This window comes from Pinus tabuliformis, chromosome 5_2, assembly GCF_031772625.1.
Source record: "Pinus tabuliformis cultivar Carrire ecotype Pingquan chromosome 5_2, CPIR1, whole genome shotgun sequence".
In the NCBI taxonomy this organism is placed as follows: Eukaryota; Viridiplantae; Streptophyta; class Pinopsida; order Pinales; family Pinaceae; genus Pinus; species Pinus tabuliformis.
This window is the reverse complement of record NC_142306.1, coordinates 1004536318-1004562353: the sequence shown is the minus strand read 5'-3', so window position 1 is coordinate 1004562353 and position 26036 is coordinate 1004536318. Positions and strand designations below refer to the sequence as shown.

The following is a 26036-nucleotide window of genomic DNA, read 5'->3' as shown; positions in this document are numbered from 1 at the left end:
CTTAATGCCTCTACCCCTCTCCCAAGCCTATAAGAGTGACCCAAGTGACCCAACCCCCTCACATTAACTCACATCTATCTCATTGAATTTGTGTGAGCATTTGTGAGGAGTTTGTGAAGAGTCGGAGTTGGTTTTTTGACGCCATCCTAAGCTGCATATACCCCAATGATGCAGCCTAAGCCGCATATACCCACAATATGCATATAAAATGCATGTCGTATACACGTCCTAGGAATTCTAATGTTCTTGTTTAAATAAATCTTCCCGTAACCAAGGTTTAACTCTCTTTAATTAAATGCTTAAGCGAAAGCTATTTAATTATACGTTAATCAGATTACACCCACGCTTATCAACCATACCATGGTCTTTAGACTTTGGTTAAACTCAAACTTAACCCATAAAACATTAATCCGCTTATTTCTATTATAATTTCCGTATAACAGAAATATCTCATAAACCACACTTAAACTTTACCTTTCCGCCATTCCACAAACCTTTACACATACATTGATGCTCTCCTTAGCACGTTAAATCTCCGTCGTCGATCTCATTCCTCGATCCGACAGTTATTGCGTCACCCGATCACTAACTAGCTTAGCCGATCTCCACCATTGATCTGTCTCATCCGATCCAATGGCTATTGCGTCATCCGCTCGCCAACAAACTTGGTTGATCACCACCGTTGATCAATCCCACTCGATCCAACGATTATCGCACAATCTTGCGCAGATATTTGCACAACCGATATCAGATTGGAAGCACGCGAGAAAAGTGGTTTTCTCTTTCCACCGTGTGTTACGTGTCAACCACTAAATGTAATCGCGTGAAATTTTGAAAGACTGCTTACCACCTTTAGGGCGCGCGAGAAACTGCTTATCCCTTGCAAAGACCGCTTCATCCTTCTTCTATCATGTGGTTTTAATCTCTGCCATTCATCTTCTTAACTTTATTTTGTGCGACTTAATATTAGTTTGTCTATCGCACACCAACTCGTCCATTGATCTGACAGATCCAATGGTTCCTGTGCACCGTTACGTTCTTTTGGTTCTTACTGTATAATCGCCCATTCGGCTTTTTGCCTGTGTATTTGTCTTCGCCTCACGATCTTCACTTGTTCTGATCTCGATCTCTGCTCACACCTTTATGCTTCCTTCACCTTCGCTGTAACATTAAAGGCTTTCTCCAATACTATCTATGTGTAAAACCATAACACTCCTCTCTGCACTTCTTCTCTGATTCTGCACACCTGCAACCTACATTACGCAAAATTACTCAAGTTCACACACAACTTATAATTCAAATACACATCACACAAACTCAGAATCAAGTTATTTGTATTAATAAACAACCATTACACAGAAATTTCTTCCTCGGCCTGATTTTCAATATCAGTGGCCTTTCCTTTCCTGCTTGTAGGCCTAAATGACTGACTCTCTGACTCCTGACTGACTGATTGACTCTCTACCTTCTATGCCTTTTAGCCTTACATTTATACAAAAGGTTCTGTTTAACCAATTCTGGTTCAGATCCTTAATCTGCTGAACTAAATCCTGAATATCCTCTAAGTCCACTTTTAACTTCAGTAATCCCTAAGAATCCTCTCTAGTTCCACGAATCATGACACCACTTTCTAGTCTAAGACTTATAATTGATTTCCAACTCTCTCGTCATCACTCATCATCACTCATGTTCTCCTACATTCGAGAGCATTTACAAATATCCTCACAATATCTAATTAATTCCTATTCTAATCACTCAAAACATTAATAATTACATACATAGGAATCCAACTTCCTTGAAACACAAGACCCCTAAGTTAACTAGAACATAATGAAATCGCTGAGATGTATGCTCCTGCAACATTTTTGGAGCAGTAGTGAGGAGGAGCCATGGGTTTTCCCGTCTGATTCTGATTCGGAGTTTCAGCCAGATGATCTTGCCTTGTTTAGCAATAGTAACTAATGATGTTTTGTTGTAGATGGCATTTAGAGCATCCTTGGTTATGTGTTTTTGTTCTGATCTCTATATAGTACATGTATTGGACAGTGCACTAGGTGCCATTTTGGTATAATAGATACATTCATGAGCATACTTTGATCATGTGTTGTCTTCTCTCTATATTATAATGCTTTGAGTTTGGAAACATTAATGAAAATATTTAAAAATATGTTTTTTCATTAAAAAATAAATATTTAATGATTTTTTACAACGACTGAGTCATTTAAATCAACTAGGCCGAGTCGATACCGAGTTGGAGTCGAAGTCGACCCTCGGTCGTTTCTGAATCCAAGTCGAAGTTTTAAAACTGAGATAAAGATACCAATTCGACCTTCATTAGCTAGACAAGAAACTCATATAAGAATGAGTTTGGGTCTACGGCTAGAAGGAGGTGCGAAGGTGGAAAAGGTCTACGAAAGAGGTAGGTTCTGCTCTACATATGCAGTACCTATGGTTACCTCAGGTTTGAGGTTAAGGGAGTACTACAACTCATTCTTTTGAAGAGCTCTAATTTCGTTGTCCTTGGAGAACTTATGGAGGAAGTCTGGTTTATTGATTGATGGAAGCAAATGTCTAGGGTTTGGTCTTGGAAGTCTCCTTTGATTTGATTCTATAAGAAGAAGTTCTCATGGGTTTTCCCCTTGTGGAGGGATTTTGCCCTGGCTTGGAGCCTATTTCTAGTGTCTCTCTCTTATGGTTGTGATCTGCATTGTTTTGGCATTTATTTGATGATGAACATAAGCATAATAAACAAAGAAATAATAATCAAATATCACAGATAAATGTCATGTATGGAAAATGAAATAATAAGCTGCCCTAATTCCGGCATTTTCCAACACGTTTAGCCTTTTCTCTAAACTCAGATTTGGGAAGATCCAAGAAGATTTCCTAAAAGTCTATCAACCAAGCTTATGCTTGGAGGTAAATGTTAGAGAGAAATGATGAATTGCAATTGCTAGAGGATGTTCAAAATAAAGTGACAAATTGCAAAACCATTTGTTGATTGTAAATTGCTCGAAATGAAATATTGCTCAAAGTGAGGTTGCGAGTAAAATTGCAATTAGGGAAAATAAGCTAAGTGAAACAAAATGAAAATTAGATCAAGCGCGATTTTTAATATCTTCGGGGAAGGGAGCGATTCTGAGCTGAAGAAAAACACACTGAGCTAGGGTTTGCAGCAGGAGAACAGTGTTGGGCACCATGGAGAGGCGAGAGGGGGGAGTTCCACTCCCTCCTACAGTTAGGCAGTCTCCAATCGATTCAAGAAACCACTGGAAGCTGAAACCGGGGTTTTAGGAAGAGGGAAACAGGAAAACAAAAGCTCACAGGGGCAGGCAGATACGCAGGAAGAAGTCAGACGAGAGAAGCGAATAGGAGGAGATAATCAGAAAGCTGACCCCAGAAATCAGACTGGACCATGTAAGCCTAGGGCAACCATCACACCCCGAGTGGTGTTAAGTGATCCAGCGCTACAGGCACATAGGGAGCACATGGCGACTTATGCAGTGATATGTAAATTCATGGGGTTATGGCCAACAGAGAAGGCTTTACATGCATGGATAAAGAATCATTGGAAACCTAAGGGAGATATAGATCTGCACCTTGGATCCAAGGGTTTCTTCACAGTAGTTTTTACAAACATAGAGGATAAAGACAGGGTGTTTGAAGGAGGACCATACTTCTATGCTGCTGCAGGCCTCTATATGTGGCCATGGGTGATGAATTTTGTTCCGGAGCGAGAGACATTCACTTCGGTGCCCGTATGGATAAAACTCTATTCCCTACCTCTAGATTATTGGCAGCCAAAATCATTAAAAGCCATAGGCAATAAACTAGGGCATTTTTTTAAAATATCAGAGGCCACAATGCGAGGAAAATATACCTCCTTTCCCGAATATGTGTAGAGATGGACCTTTCTGGAGCTCTACCGAATGAAATAATTCTAGAAGTATATGATGAAGAATGGGTGCAAGCGGTGGACTATGAGCATGTTCCTTTCAGATGTCGCAAATGCCATGAACACAGGCATCTCTTCAGAGACTGCCCCTTAAACAAAATGGAGAGCAGAATTAAAGCAACCTCAGGGAAAGAAACTGAAAGCTTTAACAAAGTGGGGAGCAGAGGTAAAGGAGGGAGAAAGAACCAGAAGAAAATCAACGAGGAAAAGCAGCTTAGTCATAATAGGTTCAAGGTATTAGAAGAAGAAGAGGAGCACGATAAAGCGAACTAGATACTGGAGGATAGCCCTGCAGAGAAGGAAAAGGATGATAGCATGGAGGATATACCTGAAAACAACCAACAAAAGGAGGATCTGCCGAACACTATGGAACTTGACAGGGACCAAGAGATGACCCCGAGCGAAGTGGGAACAGAGGATCATGAACTGCAGGATATTCTTGAAAGGGAGCATCTCGATCTAGAAAAGTTCCTGGAGTAGGGAACTACCAAAGGAATGGATTCGCTACCTCAAGAGGAGTTTAATAGAGTGCAACAGCTATTCCTCTGGAGAACTCAGGCAAAAGGTTTGGGGGTCAAAAGAAACCATGATAGTCAGGACAACGGAGGGGTTAAAACAATGGAGGCAACATTGGGACAAGCTCCCAAGAACCCAAGCAGGAAAAGAGGAAGGAAAAAATAGAATGAGCTACTGACAGAGTGTGGAAAACTCATGATCAACTCAGGTAAGATGAAAGACCTAACTAGTTACTCATTTACAAATCTTTCTTAATGAAGCTTACAACATGGAATATTAGGGGTCTAGGAAGTAAAAGGAAACAAAGAAATCTCAGCAATAGAATGAAAGAAGAAAAACCAGATATGGTTTTTATCCAGGAAACAAAATGTTCAATAGACAAAATAAGAGAGATACATAGCAAATGGCTTATTAAATATGAATATCTAGAAGTTAATGCAGCCAAAGCAGCAGGAGGAATTCTCACACTTTGGAACCCTTGGAAACTTGGTATCCCATATGCTGAAGCATCCAAGAACTATCTATCAGTGGTCATCCAACCTTTGGGGGACAAGGAAGTTTATTTGCTCACAAATGTATATGGTCCACAAAAGCCAGAAGATAAACTCAGACTTCTAACCTCATTGGAGGAGTTAAGAGAAAGACATCCGGGTATCCCCTGGATTCTGGGAGGGGACTTTAATATGATCAGGTCTCTATCGGAAAAAAAAAAGGTGGGACCAGATCACTAGGCAGAGATTCCATAGCATTTCAAAATTTCATAAACAACATGAGGCTAGTAGATACAGAGACAAGTAATGGTATCTTCACCTGGAATAATAAGAGGGGAGGAGCGTCTCAAGTGGCCTCTAAACTTGACAGATTCATTATCTCGGAGGACCTCATCCTCACAGGCCATAACTTGTCAGCGATGATACTTGAAGCGTCCTTTATAGGAACTCGAAGAAATAGACCTTTCAAGTTTGAAAACATTTGGCTTACCCATCCTGACTTCATCAGCAATATTGAAAGATGGTGGACAGAAGATACGCAAGTTCAGGGTACTAAAATGTTCCTTCTGCATCAGAGATTGAAACACATCAAACACAGGCTTAAAGATTGGAATAAGAATGAATTTGGCAATATATTCGAAGCCAAAAAAGCAGTTGAACGGAAACTACAGGAAATTAACCAGACCCTCATCACAGAGGGCTTCACCGAGGAGAGTAAGGAACAAGCTGACTATGTTCAACAAGAATGGGAAGGCTTATGCAAGCAAGAGGAGATCTTCTGGAAACAGAAATCGAGGGTACAATGGTTAAAAGAAGGAGAAAGGAATACAAGGTTTTTTCACAAATCTACCATGGATCATAGGTCGCATAACAGGATTTCAAAAATCAAAGATACTCAAGGAAAACAGCTCACTACACACCAAGAAATAGAAATTGTTCTGGTTCAACATTTCCAAGGCATAGCCGAGGAGCCTCTCATAGACAGATCACAATTTATCAAGGACTTCACAAAGCACATTCCTAAGCTAGTGACAAGAGAAGACAATTATAATCTTAACAGGCCAGTGAATGAAGAGGAAATCAGCGAAGTCATCAAAGAAATGCAAAATGGGAAAGCTCCAGGTCCGGATGGTTTCAACGTTGACTTCTTCAAAGCATGCTGGGAAATAGTCAAGCAAGATATCCTCGATGTGGTGGAGGACTCAAGGAAAAAAAAAATTGTTATGAAGGTGCTCAACACCTCTTTCATAGCCCTGATTCCAAAGCAAGAGAATGTTATCACAACAGATAGATTTAGACCCATAGCATTATGCAATGTGGTGTACAAAATTATTTCCAAAGTAATTGCGAACAGACTTAAGCCCCTTCTCCCAACTCTCGTGTCTAAGGAGCAAACTGGATATGTGGAAGGCAGGCAAATTCTTAATAACATCATTCAAGCTCACGAGGTGGTTCACTCACTTAAGAGCAATAAGCAGGCAGGTATGATCATTCAGCTTGACCTAGAGAAGGCTTATGATAAGCTGAGCTGGGCATACATCAAGGAAGTACTGATAGCATATGGCTTTGACCATAACTGGATAAGATGGGTAATGGCCCTTGTAACCACCTCAAGTTTTTCAATCCTGCTAAATGGCTCACCATCCAAGACCTTTAAGCCCTCGAGAGGACTCAAACAAGGAGATCCACTCTCACCCTTCCTCTTTATTCTCATGATGGAAGGGCTAGGCAATGCGATTAAATATGCCAAAGTAGAAGGCAAAATCCAAGGTCTTAAACTCACTATACATGGGGATGCCTTGACCCATCGAACATTGGTGGACGACACCATGTTGCAGGGTACACCCACGGTCAAGGAAGCTCAAGCCTTCAAACAAATCCTGAACAACTTTGCTATGGCTGCAGGGACAGAAGACCAACTTGCAATATGCTCAATATGTAAACTTGCAATATGCTCAATATGTAAAGATTACTCCAAATAAAAAGCTCCAAATAAGACAAGATGCAAGTAGGAATGAAACGACTAAGCTTGAAATTATAAAGCTTGCAATGTAATTGAAACTATTCTAATCATATAAGGACAATGAAATGGAAATTCCAATTAGATTGTTACTATGAGCAAGATGAAACTAAACTAGCACATTTAGCATGAAAATTGTGTGAGCATTAGCAAAATAAGATGCCCAATGAAACTCAACATAAAATGAGATGAAGCACGAACATTAGCAGGAGATCAAAACATGTGAATAGGCATGAAATTGAAATGATATGAGCATGTGAAATAAGGAAATTAGCATAAAAATGAAAATTCTAGAAATTAACTTGAAAGGACAATGAAATGGAAATTCCAATTAGATCTACTTGAAAGAAAGGAAATATAACTCAAATCAACACCATGCAAAGGTATCCCCAAGCTCCCTCATGTTGAGAAATCTATAGGGCAATGATTAGAGTGATTTCTCTTTTCTTGATAATTGTTGTGATGTCTTTTTATTTTTCTTACTTATTAACTTCTTCACTTATTATTATATATGTGTATAATCAAAAAGCTACCAAAACAAGAAGAACAATAGTACACAAGAACACAAAATGTAGGCTGCAAGCCAGGGCCAAAATCTCTCCACTTGAGAGGAAAACCCATAAATCTCTTCTCTTCTTATAAATTCTTCAATTGACAAATTCCACGACCTCTAGACCAAGACCAATACCCTCCAAGACCAAGTCCAACCCTTTCGGATGATGTGCTTCCTTAGATCAAGTCAAACCCAGTCAAATCTCTTCCAGTAGCACAACTTCGACCCCCAGCTTCAGAATTTCGACCCCCCAGCAGCAGTTGTTGCCACGTGTGTGAGCTTGTTCTTGCCTCCCAAGGCTTCCTCAAACCTTCGCTTGGCTTTCTCCTTCTTCTAGTGCTTGAGGATGACTCAATGTGACCTTCGTTGACCTTCTTTCTCTTCCTTCTTCAAGATCGAACCTGCAAAAGAAAAACCCTAGTCCAACAGCAAAAACCCTAGCCTTCCTTCGCACATGTGAGAGAGAAATGGCCCAGAACAAGTTTTCTTCGTCCTATTCCTTCTTCGTTACCTTTCTTGCTCTTCTTCTTCACTTGGATGAGTGAGTGAATGAATGTCCTCCAAGGAAGTCGAGTTCCCTCCTATGTATAGGCTTCTTAAGGTGGACATGGCTCCTCAAATTAGGCCAACTTCCCAGCTGCCAGACCAACTTGGCCTTGAAGGATGTTTTGACACTTTTAATGACCAAAATAATTTTCTTCAACTTATGACAATGACTCTTTTGACTTCTTGACTTAGGACTAAACCTAGAGCACCCAATGGGTGCTTGACCTCTAAAATAAAAGATCTTCAGCATGAAACCAATGCTCCAAAAATAATAATATTTTTTCTTTCATTTTACAATATACAAGAATCAAAAGTACATTTCATATTTATGAAGACCGTACCTAGTTACACATTTTTCAACACTCCCTCTTAACTAGGGAGGTATTAATAAATGGTACATGGACATTCTCAATTTGAAGAGATCTCATGAGAAGAGTCGGATTGGTAACCCATCTGTTTAGCATCATATCATCTAGCATTGTCATATAGCAAGGCCTTAACTAACAGCTCTATCTCTCCACAACATCAAAGCACAATGTTGACGAGACCAATGATTTATAGACACCATCATCATTGTCTCTTTCGAAACATATCCCACTCGGATTCTCTCAGAGTATGTTCCACAAGGACTGTTCTTATCTTGGATATTCCTCAAAGAAGATCAATCCTCTACAACTACTCTTATCGTGGATGCCCTACCATATCCTCAAAGAGTATTGAATGCCACATGCTTACCAAATCCTCCATTCTTTCTTCCCAAGTGAAGACAAGAAGGATGTGCCTATCTCTCCCTCTCAACCAGGGAGGATATATCAACCAAACCAAGCTTGTCTCTCAAATACACAAGCTTCTTGTTAGGAAGAGATTTTGTCAAAATATCAACTAGTGGAGATATACCGTCGCTGCAATACACCATCTTGTACTGGCTTCAGAATGTAGTGATACTTGTTTATTTGTTTTGTCTTTCCATGAAATACTAGGTCTTCAAATTATACAACTGGTGTTATCACAAAGTATCACTGTAGGGTCCATTGGTCCTTCAAACAAGTCGAACATCAACTTCCTCAACCAAACAACTTCTTTGCTTACTTCACACGCTGCAATGTACTCAGCTTTAGCACTACTCAAAGCAACCGTATCTTGCTTTCTACTCATCCATGAGATCATGGAGGATCCCAAACTAAAACATCCTCATGTAGTGCTCCTTCCATCCTGCTCACTGCCTCCCCAGCTGGAATTTGTATATCCAATCAAATGGACATCATTCCTCCTATCATATTTCAAGCATTATTCGATTGTTCCTTGCAGATATCTCAGTATATGTTTTGTTGTTATCCAATGATCATGCTTCAGCTCCACTTGGAATTGACTGAGAACATTTACTGCAAAACGTATGTCTGGTCATATATTCACCAAGTACATCAATGAGCCAATCAATATACTATACCTGGAAGGATCCACAGGGCTTGATTTGGAACTCCTTAGTCTTTTCAAGTTTGTGATCATCGGGGTTGTCATTGGTTTGCAATCCATCATGTCAAACCTGTTCAACATCTTGATCACATACCTTCCTTGACCTAGATAGATCTCATCAAGTCCTTGCCAGACTTCTAGTCCCCAATAGTAGTGCATCAGCCCTAGATCCTACATGTCAAATTTTGTTGCTAGTTGTTCCTTACATTCTTCAATTCGACCTTCCACACTTGTCAAGAGAAGATCATCCACATACAAAAGAATGATTACCATCTCTCCCTTCACAACCTTAATATAAAGGTTCGGATCAACAGAACTCTTTGTGAAGCCTAATCTTTGTAGGTATGCATCCATCCTAGCATACCATGCCCTTGGTGCTTACTTGAGGCCATATAATGCCTTCTTCAATCTACAAACATATGCCTCTCTATCTTTAACTTCAAATCCCAAGGGTTTCTCTATATAGACTTCCTCATCATTTTTGTCATTCAAGAATGCAACCTTGACATCCATTTGGTGGATGTTCCATCCTATCGATCTTGCCAAAGAGACCAATGAACGTATAGTTGTATACCTTGTTGTCGGAGCAAATGTTTCTTCAAAATCGATGCCTTCTTGTTGACAGAAGCCCCTAGCCACAAATCTTTTCTTATATTTATCAATACTTCCATTTGCTGCATGTTTAATCTTGTAAAGCCATTTGGAAGTTACCATAGATTTGTCTTCAGGCCTAGGTATGATCTCCCAAACTCCATTTTTCATTATTGATTGATACTCTTCATTCATGGCATCCTTCCATTCTTGGTGTGTGACAACTTCTTCAAAGGTGGATGGCTCTACTTCTATCAATTTCGTCATATAGGTTGCATACCCAGAATATCGTTTGGGCTTCTTGCTTTCCCTGAATGTGCCTTGAACTGCTCCATGACCTTCTGCATCAAGTAGTGTAGATTTCAACCAGTTAAGTCTTTTTCTAGTTTTGGGGATTACCACAGGCTGCATAGGTTCATAGGGACCTTCATCTTCATGATTTGATTATTCCTCCTCCCTAGTAACTTCTTCTTCAAATATCGAAAGTTCTTCATCATCAGAGTCCATCAGGGGATTCTTTGATTTCTTGAATGCAATACTTTCGTCAAATATCACATCTCGACTAACTTCTATACAATGTCCTTCCTTTATGTAGATGCTATAGGCCTTAAAAGAGTTATTGTAGCCAACAAATGTTCCCTTCATGCCTGATGGATCCAACTTCTTTCGCTTGTCCTTAGGTATATGAATATAGACGGGACAACCAAAAATTCGAAGATGATCCACGCTTGGTTTCTTCCCAGTGAATACTTCAACCCTAATTTTGGGGTGACAAGATGCAATTAACGCTAGATTTTGTCTTTTTATATTTATTAAATGTGATATCTTTGAAATTTCAATAGGGCAATAACAAATGCACAATAAATTGCTATTAAACACAGATTTATGCTAACCCTAACATTACCATAAATTTAAAAGAAAAAAATAAATGACCACCACAAATTAGTCCAATGCCTTCTCTCAATTGGGAAACGGAGTCAATGATGGCAAGGTTAATGATAGCGGAAACTAGATGAGGTGGATGGAGGACAAAAATGCCTCTCTTCGAAATCCTAGTGACTTTCTTTAAGTGGACATTTAAGGTCCAAGGATGCATGAACCAAGTTTCCCTGATGGATTCTTGAAAGACTAATTTGGCTAAGCATAAAGAAACATGATTTCATGATGCACTTTTTGATATGGCACAAGAAACCCTAATATCAGAAATTTGCATGCAAAATGGAAGAAAATCAACAATAAACTTACACCATTCAATCAAGAATCACTTCATCAATCCAAGATAAGTCTCCTCATGCAAAAATATCCCTCCCAAAACAATTCGCTCCACCAAGATCGCAATGCATCCAACAGAAGAGAAGAGTGCTAATGCGCACTTTTTAAGAGAGAGAGAAGTGTTTTCTTGTGTGATGATTCCAAATGAAAGTGACCCCCCTCTATTTAAATGAGGGTAACCAAGTCACTTTTCATTAATTTACAAGTAAAAGCCCTAAAGAGTTTACTTGAGCATTCAACTAGGCCTAAATATCACAAAGCAGACCTTAAGATAGTTGTAAAACATAATAAATGCATCAAAATCGCCCACACAAAAATGCTCTCCATGATGACATCATCCTCCCAAAATGGACAATCTCCATCAGGCAAGTGACAAAGAGGCTCATGACTACTCCTCAACAATAGCCAAAATGTCCTCTGAAAGGTGTTGTATATGTGTCATGTTGTTGGAAATACTAAGAGGGGGCCTGAGTCAATATTTCATTATTTTTAACTATTTTTATATTTTAAAACATTTGATGAACATAAATCATGAAACACATATCTTTACATAAGAAACACTTAGACAATTTTTCTTTGTAAATATTTCAAACTTCCTCATACAAAGTAAGCACTAACTTACAACTTTCATAGGCACCAACCTACAAGAGATTTCATTCCCCTAGCTAAGCACCAACTCAGCAAATGTAGGAAGTTGGAACCAACCTACAAGAGACACCAATCTCCCCTAGTTTAGCACCAACACAGCGAATTGTAGGCACCATCCTACATCTTCATGTTGTTCCTTGTATCCATCATTAATAACTTTTGGTCCTCAACAAATTCTTCAATGAGTTGTCATCTAACCATTCAACCCTCAGGTTTCTGCCTTTAAGTTTAATCCCAAGCAGTTGACCTATACACCTTAACTTTTTGCTCTTCAACAAGACTTCTTGACTTGGCTCTTTAGACTTGATCTCCTACATGTCAATTCTTTGTATTTGATCAAAAAGAGGTATGCCCATCTGGCACTTCAACTTCCTCAACTCTTGTTGTTCATTGTTCAACTGTCACTGCTTAAGCTTATTATATGTTCAAAGAGAAGGCATGTCAACCTAGTAACTTGTACTCAGCACTATAGATTTTTTATGCTACATAAGGCTTTTCAACACACTTGGAACCAAACGAGCCTTTACAACCTTAAATGTTTGCTTCCTACAAAGCCTATCAACCTTTGCACTAAACACTCACCTTGTGCAGCCCATAGGCCTACCACAAAAATTGTCCACGATACCCCTATTCTTACTACACCTCTGTCCATAATAGGGATCAGCCCTATCATCACAACTACTTTAGCTAACAGCTCCCTTAACACTGCCTTAGCCAACTAGACTCGACCTCCAAAGATCCCTACAATAGTTCTCCAATAAAGCTCGATCACCTCAAAAATCATACCATAACTTGGTCTATAATAGGACTGAAACTTCGTCCACAAACAAGACTTGAACTCAACCTTCAAAACACCAAAACTAGCCTTCAAACTAGACCTAAACTTGGCTTTCAATGCACCAATACTTGGCCCTCAAACCAGACCTGAACTTGGCCTTCAAACTAGACCTGAACTTGGCCTTCAAACACCAAAATTCAGCCCCTAGAATAGATTTGAAACTCGGCCTCAACAAGACTGAATTTCGATTTTCAACAAGGCTAAAACTTGTCTTCAACAGGGCTAAAACTCGGCCTCTAGAACAACATTGCAACTCACCTTCTAACCAGGACCAAAAACCTTCCCAAAGAGTGCAAAAATGTCCCAAAAACCCTTCCCACAAAAAACCTCTTCAAGTTGGCTTCACTTCTCTTGGTTCAGGAGGTATGAACATTAAAACTACTTCTTCACTTGCTTAGATAGACCCGAATTGGCTTGAGCGAGTGAACCCTAGGTTCCTCCACATAACGCCTATATATAGTGTATTTAACCCCCAAAAGCAGGGTCGAATTGCCCACTGGCTAGGCCGACTTGGTATATTGTATAATGAAGATTCAAAAAATCATTTCTCCTCAACCATGAGAAGTTAGAAGGTGTGCCATACATCATTGGAAAGGTCTTGGAATATGTAGTTTCATTGCCTCTTTCTCTTTCATTTGGACAACCTTTGACATTAATAACAACCGTTTTCAACACAAGTCTCCCTTCAAAGGATCTATGTTACAAGAGTGATGAACCACCTGAAGGCTGAAACATACCCTCAAGATCAAGTCTGATCAACATCATCATGGACAAAAACCATTAAAGTATCATCATGAGTTATATTCAATGTTAGGGACACAAAAATAGTTCACACAAACCTTGCCTTCCAATGTCTTTTTAGCTTAGGATTTGTAGGCAAGTTACCATACTTGTGTTGGGGATGGTTATACATCTAGCCCTATCAGGTACTTCCAGCCCCCCAAGGGGAAGGACATGTCACATGCAGACCCATCAATCCATATGTGCATGTGATAATGATGGTAATGGAGTGGGCAAGACTTCAAGGAAGATGGTCATATGGTCATAGCTATGGTGCCAGCTAAAGGGGATCAAACATCATCGAGTACTATAATGAGAAGGGGGAACAATCATGGAGGCATAAGTTACCCCTTTCCTCGGCCTACTTTTTCCACCCCTCTGGTGTGCTTTTTACTTTAGCGAATTATCTTATTGCATAGCTTAGGAGCTATGTTGCACGAAACACAGAAACTTTTCGAAGTTTCTGAAACTGTTATGTTTAAAAACATCACCTCCCAAAAATGGAAACGTCGACCAAAACATCGGCTAAAATGTTATTCATATATATATATATATAGTAAAAATAAAAATAAAAGTGAATAACACATTATCCTACAAGAAAAAAAGGAATAAGACCCATAGCTGACAATGTAGAAGGAAAACCAAGTCTATATTAACTCTCATAGAAGATTACAGCACTCGGCATTTTGGCCGAGTTTTGACTGCATTTAGGCATTTCAGGTATCAGCACAGCCCAAAACATCGAGTTCTTGGACATTTCCTGCAACATAGCTTTAGAGACTAAGCTTGCTTTATGCTTTTCCAATACCCCTTAAAGGCATAGCAGTTTCTCGTTCACCGAAACTAGGGCATTCAAGAGTTCCTTTATGATGTAGCATGGAAAGCTAAGGAATTGAGTGATAGCTAATGAGGGAGGTTGAGCTCGCACTAGGAATTTTTCCCATGTGCTTACTAAGTCCCAGCCATCTTTTGCATTTTTCTTTTCTTTAGATGTGGCTTTATATGCTTTTATCATTCTTTCAGCTACATCAACCTCTTAGGGCACATTTCAAGGCCCTAACTCATATATGAGGATGTAAGATGCCAGTCTCAATGACAGATAACAATCAACCAAAAGAACAGATGTGGATAATAAGAAAGGCATGGAATGTTGTAAGTATGGAGTACCTTGGGCATGTTACCTCAATCAATGCCTCCTATTAGTGCCCCTCCTAAAGGAAGAACCTCAAGGGAGGCCACATTGGACTAGGGGCAAAGGTAACCTCCTAAGTGAAGCATGAGAACAAAGGTACAATCAAGATCGGTCAATCTTCCAGCTTGGCTTGTGATCCATATTAATATGCCCAAAAAATTAAATGAAAGCACATGATTACATGAATGGTTAGTGTACCTTCTAACAAATGACCCACTTTCCTTCAAGAAATATGTCATATGGGAGAGATCACTAACCGGAGTATAAGTGGAGAACTTTGATCCAAAGCTATCTGTGGACCATCATAGGGCTATTAGTCGGTTGGTCGTCAAATGAATAAAAAGGGTTACCCATTTTTGGTGGGTAACAAGAACATTGTGGACAATATGGTCTTGATACTTGTGCTTGATGGCACATCTAAAATGTATTTTTTTTCCACAATATAAAGTTCTGATTTTTCTTTGGAAGAAAAATGTTAATGATTGTAGCTCAGGAAGATAATTCTACACAAGCCTAAGTGTCTAGGCATGCAAAAGTTGCTCAAAGACTCCTTAGGACACTTGAGTAAGTTGCTATTGTAACTTAGCCTAAGTCTAACTTAGGCAAAGCACATAATTAATTATGTTGGTCATTATACTAAAGAAACTTAGGAAAAGTGAAGTATTTACTTTAGTGATTATGTTGTAATATCAACTATTGTTCTCAAGTGAGACAACATTCTTGGTCGCCAATCACTTTGGAAATTAGTGTTAGGGATTTACCTTAATGTAAAGTTATAAAAGTAAGGTTCAAGAGAGGAGAAAGATGCACATAGAGTGTGATACTCTAGTGTGCCAAGTCCGAAGAAAGTGCAGAAGTGCATCAAGGAGATCCAGATCAACCAAGGAGATCAAGGGCAGATCTAAGGCCTGATCAACTGGATCAAAGCCAAGGTATGTTGTAATTGTAAATTTCTCAGTTGGGCTGTTATCTCAAGACGGGAACCCAAGTAGGTTCTGATTAAGATTTAATGAAGCACTGATTTGATTGGGAAAAATTTATGTGTGTCACATGTGATTGAGATTGGTTGTAATTTTGCTTCCGCTGAATAATTGTGTTAAAAACCTAGTTGTGCATTTATCTAGTAGATCTACGTTAAATCTACTACAAACTAATCGTCGAGTGCTAAATTTAGGAAAATTAACGTAAAGCTATTACAATATCAAGCACATTGTCTCTATACACCATGAAAGGTAATACTAACAAGTGCAAATTGAGTTTTTCTTAGCATGTTTCTTCCACAAAATTGCAAACAAAGCGCATGCACCACTCTCTTCATTACATACACACCATCAACATCATTCTCTTATCGAGGTTTTTTCTCTTACAAATAAGTAATTACAAATAGTTATATGTCCTTTATTGGGAGCATATAATAAACTACTAAGATTCTATTGTTTTTAGTTTTCTAAAGAATTACTTCCCTTTTTAGTCATATATTTTTACAAAGAAAATCATCGTAATAATTGTGTTCTAGATCCAAGGTCTTATGCCTAAGATACTATAACTATATTTTAATTTAGAAAACGCTTACATAACAATGACACAAAAGATCTTGTGTCAAATATATCTCCAAGCCCATCAGTAAGCTTCAGTTACAATGTAGACACTAATTAACTACAACCTCTTCTTGTTCTTCAACAATTTTTGTGACCTATAAGAGATACGAGTGCAATAGCCAAACTTGGCTTCAACAGTTAAACAACCAAAAGACTTGACATATAAAAGTATCCATTCGATAAATAATATTATATATAAATGTATGAGTAAATTGATATGATATATACAATCAAGACACCGTATATACAACTAGGCTAGATACCCTTTCATGAATAGTCACGTCACAAATAACAAACATGTCCTTTCATAATTATTAATGAAACTTATTATTATTATTAGTATTATTATTATTATGTTCATAACATTGCCTTCACCTTTAGAAATGTTTTGTCCTCAAAGCATATTGATGAAAGGGCTTGATATTTTTTTGTCTCATAATGTCCTCGTGTCCTTCCCAATTCGTGGAACTATCATCTTTGATGATACAAGACGATATGAACTTCTGAGTGTTGAGAAAAATTATTGAACTGAAAAATGATCTAACCATCCCAATTCCATTTTTTGTGGAAACTTGCACTCACTTACTCAATACCCGTGATGAATTGTTTTCAAAAGACTTAATTGTGTTGGCACCAATATTTTTTTGAAACCTACATCAATTGTTTTTGTCCTGGGTGATATTAATACACTAATTGGTTGAGATATTTTCTCTTACGATTTGGATGTCAATAAGGAGTTCTTGGGACCTGCGTTTCCCTTATACTTGTGGCAATTTCTTGATTTATTTCAGGTATATGATTTTCTTAACGTACTAATGTTGCTTGGTTGATCGTTGGATTTACTTGGAATTTCAATCGTCTGTACAGCAACCTCTGAGTACGTTTTAACTTGAATTGGGTTGACATCTTTGTGAACTATGAGAGTAATGGGTTTGTATTTGTTCCCTTCTCCACGAGTGGGACCTTTTTACTTGAAGATTTTGACGCTTCCATCTAGCTAAGTTGTTCTATTTTGTTTTCCTACCATTGCTTATCACTCTTAAGCTTTTTACTTTGCTTAAGTAGATTTTGATTATGATTTTTTAAACATGAAAGTTCTCCATGCTCTAGATTGACTTTATTTTGAGTGTCTTCATTCTCATTTTATAAACTTCTAATTTGTTCTAATAATCTTTGATTCAAGTTTTTTAAACACATTTGCTTCTTCTTTCTATGTTAGATTCTTGTTGAATTCTTTCTCAAATTCTTCCTTTTCTTGTTCTAGGTTTTTATTATATTATTTCATATCTTTTGTTTTCTTTACCTGCACAAGTAATTTTTGGCCATGGTCCCTCAAGTGAAAAATTTCCCTGTCTTTTTCCGTTGACTCTTTGTAAAACATATCTTTGAGATCTTTATGTTTCTTTTTTGTTTTATTGAAGTTCTATGAGTTCATCCTCTAATCAAAAAACCTAAGCTTGGCTTCACCATTTAAACATCCAAAGGACTTTGTTACGAATAAAATATATAAATAATATAAATATAAGTAACGAGGATAATTGTAATAATGATTAGTTAACAATAATTAGTAATTAGGTTGAAGAGGCATGTCTAAATGAGACATGACTCTCCATGAAGAGACACTTGCCTAATATATAAGCAAGCCTCTCGTTATCATTGTAAATCATTCTCAATCTTATTCACACATTTAATATATAATATTTGTATCCTCATGGATATCTTGATATTCCAAATTTTTTGGAGTAATTAGTCTATAGAAGGAACTTTGTTCACTTCATTTGGTATCAGAGCAGTCGATCCTCTGGCTGCTTCACCGCTGCACAGGGCCATACTCTTCGATCCAGGCCCTTGGCCATCGACTCTTCGTCAAATTTATTGTTGTTGCAATTCAAGCATTTCGTTGCAATCTGGGAGTTTCTCCATCACTGATTCGTTAGAAGGCCTTTGGCCATTTGAAAAAAAAGAGTACAAATACCAAAAAAAAAAAAAAAGAAAAAAAATTATATAAGAGAAAAAGCAAGAAAGTGGAATAGTTATAAAAAAGGGAAAAAAACAAAAATAGAATTCATATAAAAATAAATAAATAAATAGAAGTGATGAAAAAAGAAAAAATTGAAACAAAGAGAGAGGAGGAATACAAATATATATAAAATATATATATATATATATATATATATATATATATATATATATATATACACACACAATCTCAAGTCGTAGTCGGACCACACCGTTGACCATCACTTAGAGTGAACGCCACTCAACAAGTAGACACCATCGATTTCGGCAACAATCTGCGGGAAACCAAAAAAAAAAAACTTTGCAGTCGTGGTCTGCTCCTACCTGCGTAGATTTTGAGCACTCTGCCACCCATCAAGCCGCAATCTACAATTCATGCCACTGTGAGCCGCATAATTATTGTGCCACATACCGCCAACATTGTTCTGACATTGAGAGCAGCAAGCCACCACTGCACATCAACAATCACAGTTCTAGCCTGCATTCTTGTACGTGCCCTCCATTGCCAGCTCACCCCTGCAACCTTCTTCCAACCATCTTTTCCATTCCTACAGCCGCCACCAGTTGCAGTGACAGTCACCACAACCAGTTTCTGCAACAATCGCCACCGTCAGGCCGCAGACCAAAACTATCGTCGGAGCCTAAATAGCTCCCACAACGACTGCAGCCACTTGAGCAAGACGCCACCGTTCCACGCTGTTGTGTCCACATTATTGCACACAGGCTTTCGCTCCACGGACACGTTGCCTCCACAGCTATACTCGTAGCTACTCGCAGTGGGCTTCCACTATCCGCACCAACGCCACGCCTACACCTTGCTCCAACCATCCATAATCGATAACCCTCCTACGCAGACAGTCTAACTGCACATTCACCAAGCCTTCGCTCCATCGTTTTTACGTGTCACTCTTCGTCAAGAGTCGTATCTTTTACATAAACGGTCATGATTTCTCATAAACTGTAAGTCATATATCTTACCCAATTCGACTTTCCATTACTTACATAACAAATTTAATTACATAATTATAAGGTTTAAAAAATAAATAAATTAAAAAAAGGTTATTTAAAAAGAAAGAAAAAAGGTACAAAATATCCCTCGTTCAAGTCAAGGGAACGTTTCTTTAAATTAAGGAAAAGTAGTATTTTATTATAAAAATTAGAAGGGTTATTTAAAAAAATAAAAAATCCAAGTTCATATTGATAAGAAAAAATGGAGTCTAATACAAAAATGAAGGCCATAAGATTCCCAGAAACTTACCCAAAGACGGTAAAGCGTTATTTAACATTAAAGGAAATCTCACAAGAAAAGATGTTATTATTTCTATTTCTCCTACAGAAGATGCAAATTATATAACACCTAAAATCACAAACCAACTAGTGATCCCAGAGTCAAATATAACTGAAAAATTATAATTTTTTCACAATAAAATATATGACATAGCCAATTTACAGTTAAACATTGAAGATTATACATTTGTATCGCAATTCTTAGTTCAGGCCCTATGGAACAATCAAGGTGACATTATTTTGGGATCACCCTGGATGGAAACGGTAGGATCTGTCATCTTAAATACGAATAAAAAGTTTCTAACATTTTCTTACAAGAAGAAGAAAATAACATTCCAAGATGTTACGCTGAAACCAAATTCAGTAACGCCAGAAGATATATCAGATATTTCAAAAGTAATTTCTCAAGAAGGTAAAAAAGTATTACAAAATATGCAAAATGAAATTGACAAAATCACTGTTGACAAAAATAAAGAAGTTTCTCGACTCAAAAACCATAGTGAAAAATTACTGGCGCAAACTAAGAAACTTAAGAAGGATAAGAAGTCATTAGAAAACAAGGTACAACAACTTATCGAGAAGGAAGCATCAAATGTAAGAATTCAAGTTGATGACAAAACAACAAATACCGATCCAGTGAATGTCACAACTCAGGAAGAAGACAAGCAAGTTGAAGAAAAGATGCGCTTGGATGTTGCAATTCAAATGATAAACACCCCAAGTGAAGGTTTGGTAACGAACTCAACAGCATCATCCCCTGAAGTAAATCAAAAAATTTCCACACACTTAATAAGGGAAAGTAAAGTCCCATATTGATATCCGAATCACGAGAGTAGACAAATCAACCAAGCTACGTATCGGGACTATTCAAACCAGAAACAACAAACTGATGTTCTAGAGAATAAAGACGTAACATCAATAGAGTCTTATGCTAACAAGTCGTTACAAAATTCCAGTGATCAGAATACTACACAGAAAATTAATCTAGGATGGTCTGATCCCTTCTCAATGCGACAATTTTGTTTTTCACTTAAAAGATCATATCAAGATATTCGTAGCAAAGAACCATCAGATTGCACTGTACACAGTGGTGAACATGAGATTGAATATCTGACTTTAAAGTTCAAACTACATACATAAACATTGACAATACTATTCTAGAGATAATTGGATTCAAGATAGGAAAGCACTGATAGTAATGTAGGAAAAGGGGAGTGATTGTCAATGTTGCTAACAGCTACTGTAAGTAGAAAAAAATTGTTTAGCAAGCCGTGAAGGATACCCCATCTGCCCCACAACTTAAAACTTGCATTAAGAAATCATCAGGCTCCTAATGTTCACTAAGAATGACAATAAGTGTATTACATACTGCAAATAAGAAAAAGGAAAAGTATATCTATAAAAGTCGATTCTTGAACAGGGATAATAACCATACTTGAATCTACAATGAGGTAATTAGTCTTCCTACGCAGATCTACATTTCCCACTCCAGCAAGCAAAAAGCCTGTCACAGTATCCTGCAATTCAAGATGATTCAGTGGGTTAGCTGGCTCTAAGCATTTCAGTAGAAGGATTTAACTTTTCAGTAAATTACTCCAATCAAGTCAAACAGACACGCTAGATTATCTGCACCAGGCACAGTCACCGAAGAAGTTATCAAAATTATGCTCTAGAAACCATTGTTACCAAGAAAATATATGGGAAAAACTAGAACCAAAAAGATGGAAAATACACCAACATTTTAGGTACAAAAAATACAGAAGTACGAGAATATGCAATAAGATAAGATAATTTTATTGAATCTGAAGAAGATAAGAGTATATGCAATAAGAAGATAATTTTATTGAGTATATGCTGTGGAATCTGAATTGTAAGAAATGCAAGGGGTATTTAAACTTTAAAGCAATGGAAATCTAAGCCAACTAGGCATGGATAGGAATCAAGGCCATGGTCAGGTAAGATAATAAGATAATAAATGTCCAAGAAATGACCAAAATAATTAGGTAAATGGGACTCAAAGTACAGCTAGTGTAAAAGCACATCGGGAGTGTGAAAGTAGTTCCTATCACTACTCTATCAAAAGCAGAATTAGTGGAAAGTAGTGCAGATACAAACCCAAGTTGAGCAGAAAATTTATAGTCTAGACATCAAACCATATTGGAGGTACAAGTGGAATGAGGGCAGAGAGAGAAAGTAGGGGAATCCTGTAAAGTTTTGTAGATGTTCTATGCTAAGAGCAATTTCACTTTTCTCACAGCAATCATACAAGTAGATAAGCAAAATGCAGATAGAACATATAAGCAGATCTTACAGAAGACAAATCAGAAACAAGAAAAATGTATGTGTTCGTTTCGGCGGTCAACAGGATGCTTCAACCAGCAAAGTCTCCTTTGGTCAGCCAGCCCAGCATGTGTCACAACAACCCTCCAACCAGTAGATGAGTCAACCCAAGTCAGTTCTACAAAAGTCAACGCTGTCCTGAAAAGTCAACGCAGGGGCAGCAAGCTAAAAGTCAACGCAGCAGCAAAGCGGTCAACCCTTTGACCTCGATTTTTGTGCCAGGTAGTACGGCCTTCAAAAATCGAACCTCCCACAAGTTTTCAGCTTGTTTGGACCAAGCGTTGACCAAAGTCAACGCTGGTCAAACTTCTGCAAAACCCTAGCAGCAGAAACCCTAGCAGCAGAAAAAATCCTCTTCGTCCTTCCCACGTGTGGCTGAAATTCGTCCTCCAGGTAGCTCGTACTTTTTAGGATGAGAGAGGAAGATGTGAGTTATGTTCAAATTCTCTCCAACTTTTCCTGTATATATATCCATCAATGAGGGTGTGTGACACATCTGTTGGGCATGTGAGCCTACATTACAAAACTGGCTGACCTTGCACATATAATTTATTAAGAATAATAAATTCAAAATATAAGTTCTGCTCATCGGATTAAGACTATTTTTATATGGATTTTACACCTCTCAGAAAGAGGAATCCAACAAAAATATTAGCCTCTTAATCTGAGCATCAGAACATGGAGTTTGGACCTAGTTGTCCAAATTTAACACTCCCTCTCAACTAGGGAGAACTCCATCTATTAGTGCAATTAACATCGTGAGTCATCCCGCCGAAACTTGCTTTGCTGGCTTCTTTATTTCAGAACAGAAGTGGGTCAGTCACAAAGACATCATTCCCCGACTGACATAATCAGTCCAGAGGTCCCAGACCTCACAAATCTTGATCCCAGATCAAGTGGTTGGACCATGCCATCCTAGATAGAGAGTACGGCAATCTCTGATGCGTCCATCAGTCTTTGCTAATAGTCTCTAGCTTTTCCACACCTCATTGGCCAAATGAGAGGTACTTCCCATGAGCCCTGAACTCAATGGGTAGGGTGCATACGGGGCACAGATTAAATGAGTGGCGAACCAGCTCAATAATCACAAGGGTGGGGCAGAAGCATTATGAGTGCTTATAGCTCCGAGAAGCTATCCCCAAAGCCCCCCAGAGCTCCCAGAGCTCATCGTCCAACAGGACCCACATCATAGGGTCTTTCCACGACACCAAGACTCTCACGGAAGGTTAGGAACTTGACCTTCCCCAGGGGCTTAGTGAGAATATCTGCGACCTGCTCATCAGTTCCTATATGATCGAGCCTTACGGCGCCTCGCTGTACCATATCCCGGATAAAGTGGTACCTGATATCAATATGCTTGGATCGGTCGTGGAACACAGGATTCTCAGTCATACGAATCCCACTCTGATTATCACAGAGTATTACAGTGGTATCTAGCACATGTTGGAACAGCTCACTAAAGAGCTTCCTCAACCAAACTGCTTCACAACGGGCCATACTAGCAGCAATGTATTCGGCCTCCGCGGTGCTCAAAGCCACCGACTTCTGCTTCCTGCTCATCCATGAGATCGAAGCAGAACCAAGATTGAAACAGCATCCAGATGTGCTCTTACAATCCACCACACTGCCAGCCCAATCGGCATCAGTATATCCCCGGAGTATCACACTCCCGGCAGTGTATCTCAGCCCATGGTTTATCGTGCCCCGAAGATATCTCAAAAGATTCTTGGCACCAACCCAGTGAAAATGATGAGGCTCAACCATCTGTTGACTCAAAGTATTCACTGCAAAACATATGTCCGGACGGGTGTTCACTAAGAACATCAAAGCTCCTATGAGTTGACGATACTCAGTAGGATTGGCCAAGATAGGCCCTGCAGCGCTGCCACTCAACTTCTTAAAGTTGAGTTCCATTGGTGTCGACACGGACTTACAGTCCACCATCCCAAATCTTTCCAGAAGCTTCACAATATACTTTCCTTGAGAAAGGAAAATCTCTCCAGGTCTCTGCCAGACCTCCAGGCCTAGGAAATAGTGCATCAGTCCTAGGTCTTTCATCTCGAACTCAGCAGCAAGCTCCCTCTTACATTGATGAATGAGAGGGTCATCACCTGTCAGGAAGAGGTCGTCCACATACAGCACTAGAATGAGAGGCTTTCCTTCCACAACCTTAAAGTAAAGGTTTGGATCAGCATTGCTTCGAGTGAAGCCCAGCTTCATCAAGTAACTATCCATCCTCTCATACCAAGCTCTGGGTGCTTGCTTTAACCCATAGAGGGCTTTCTTCAACCCGCAGACATAAGTGTCTCGATCTTGAACTTCAAATCCCAGAGGTTGTTCTACATACACCTCTTCCTTTATTGCACCATGCAGAAAAGCGGTCTTGACATCCATCTGATGAAGACTCCATCCTTGCGTAGCAGCAAGGGCTATGATGGATCGGATGGTGGTATATCGAGCCACAGGTGCAAATATATCGTCATAGTCAATTCCTTCCTTTTGAGAGAAGCCACGGGCAACAAATCTTGCCTTAAACTTTTCAGCACTCCCATCAGATCCATGTTTAATCTTGTAGAGCCATTTAGCGGTGACAACAGATTTGTCCTTCGGTCTCAGGACCACATCCCAGACATCATTCTTCATAATAGCCTCATATTCTTCATGCATAGCATCCTTCCAGACTTGATGCTTGATGGCTTCCTCAAAAGATCCAGGTTCAGATTGTATAATAGTACTCATGGCAGCTAGATACCCTTGGTATCTACACGGCTTCTTGCTTTCTCGGAATGTTCCCCTTGGGGCAGCATGACCCTCAGCATCTTCGAGGGTGTCCCTGAGCCATGATGGCCTCTTTCCTAGAGAAGGGGAAGGATCAATAAGGTCCATTGGCCCTTCAACATCAGGCATAGTCTCATCCTGGGGTTCTTCCAGATTTCCGGGTCTTTCTTCATGGTTTTCTTCAGATCTAGGAAGATCTACTGCTTTCTTCAGGGAAGCATCTTCGTCAAAAGTGACATCATGGCTTATCTCTACTTCCCTTTGACCAGGTACATAGACTCTATATGCCTTAGAAGTCTCACTGTAGCCCACAAACATTCCTTTCTTCCCAGTAGCATCCAGCTTACTTCTCTTTTCTTTCGGCACATGAAAATAGACAGGACATCCAAAAATTCTAAAATGTGAGACATCAGGTTTCTTACCAGAGAAAACCTCTTCGGGAGTTTTGGAGTCCAAAGCAGAATGAGGGCATCGGTTTTGAATGTACACAGCAGTATTTGCAGCTTCTCCCCACAGAAACTTTGGAAGACCTTGGTCACATAGCATGGCACTGGCAGCTTCCACAATAGTCCTATTCTTGCGTTCAGCAACACCATTCTGCTCAGGAGTATATGCAGTGGTAGTCTCCCTCTTAATGCCAGCTTCTCTGCAAAAGTCTTTGAACTCATTTGACTCATATTCAGTGCCATTGTCAGTCCTCAAAATCTTGATCTTCTTTCCGGTCATATTTTCCACCAAGGCTTTGAAGGTACGGAACCACATGAAAGCCTCATCCTTCTTCTTCAAGAAGTATATCCAGGTTTTGCGAGAGAAGTCATCAGTAAATGTCATATAGTAAGAACATCCCCCCAGGGATGTTACAGGCAACATACCGGAAAGATCAGAATGGACCAGTTGCAATATCTCAGATGTCTTTGTGACACTTGAGGGGAAAGGTCCCCTTGTATGTTTTCCTTCAGCACAACCCTTACATACACCTTTATGATTATTTCCAAAATCAGGCATCCCTGTCACCACCTTCCTTGCTTCGGGAAGAGCCTTGTAATGAAGGTGTCCAAATCTTCGGTGCCATAGTTCGGTTTGACGGATAGTATCACAAGTCATAGCTCCCAACGGACTCCCTCCAACCTGGTAGAGTG

General features: G+C 39.0%; 1 protein-coding gene across 2 annotated transcripts in view; it reads right to left on the bottom strand.

Annotated features, from left to right (window-relative positions):
• Positions 1 to 26036, bottom strand: part of LOC149162684 (V-type proton ATPase subunit F) — a 96450-nt gene that overhangs the window by 26608 nt on the left and 43806 nt on the right. For both annotated transcript variants that reach the window (XM_089437340.1, XM_089437341.1), the window contains exon 3: positions 21215 to 21296. In XM_089437340.1, the coding sequence (XP_089293466.1) occupies positions 21215 to 21296 (82 nt within the window). The remainder of the gene's footprint in view (positions 1 to 21214; positions 21297 to 26036) is intronic.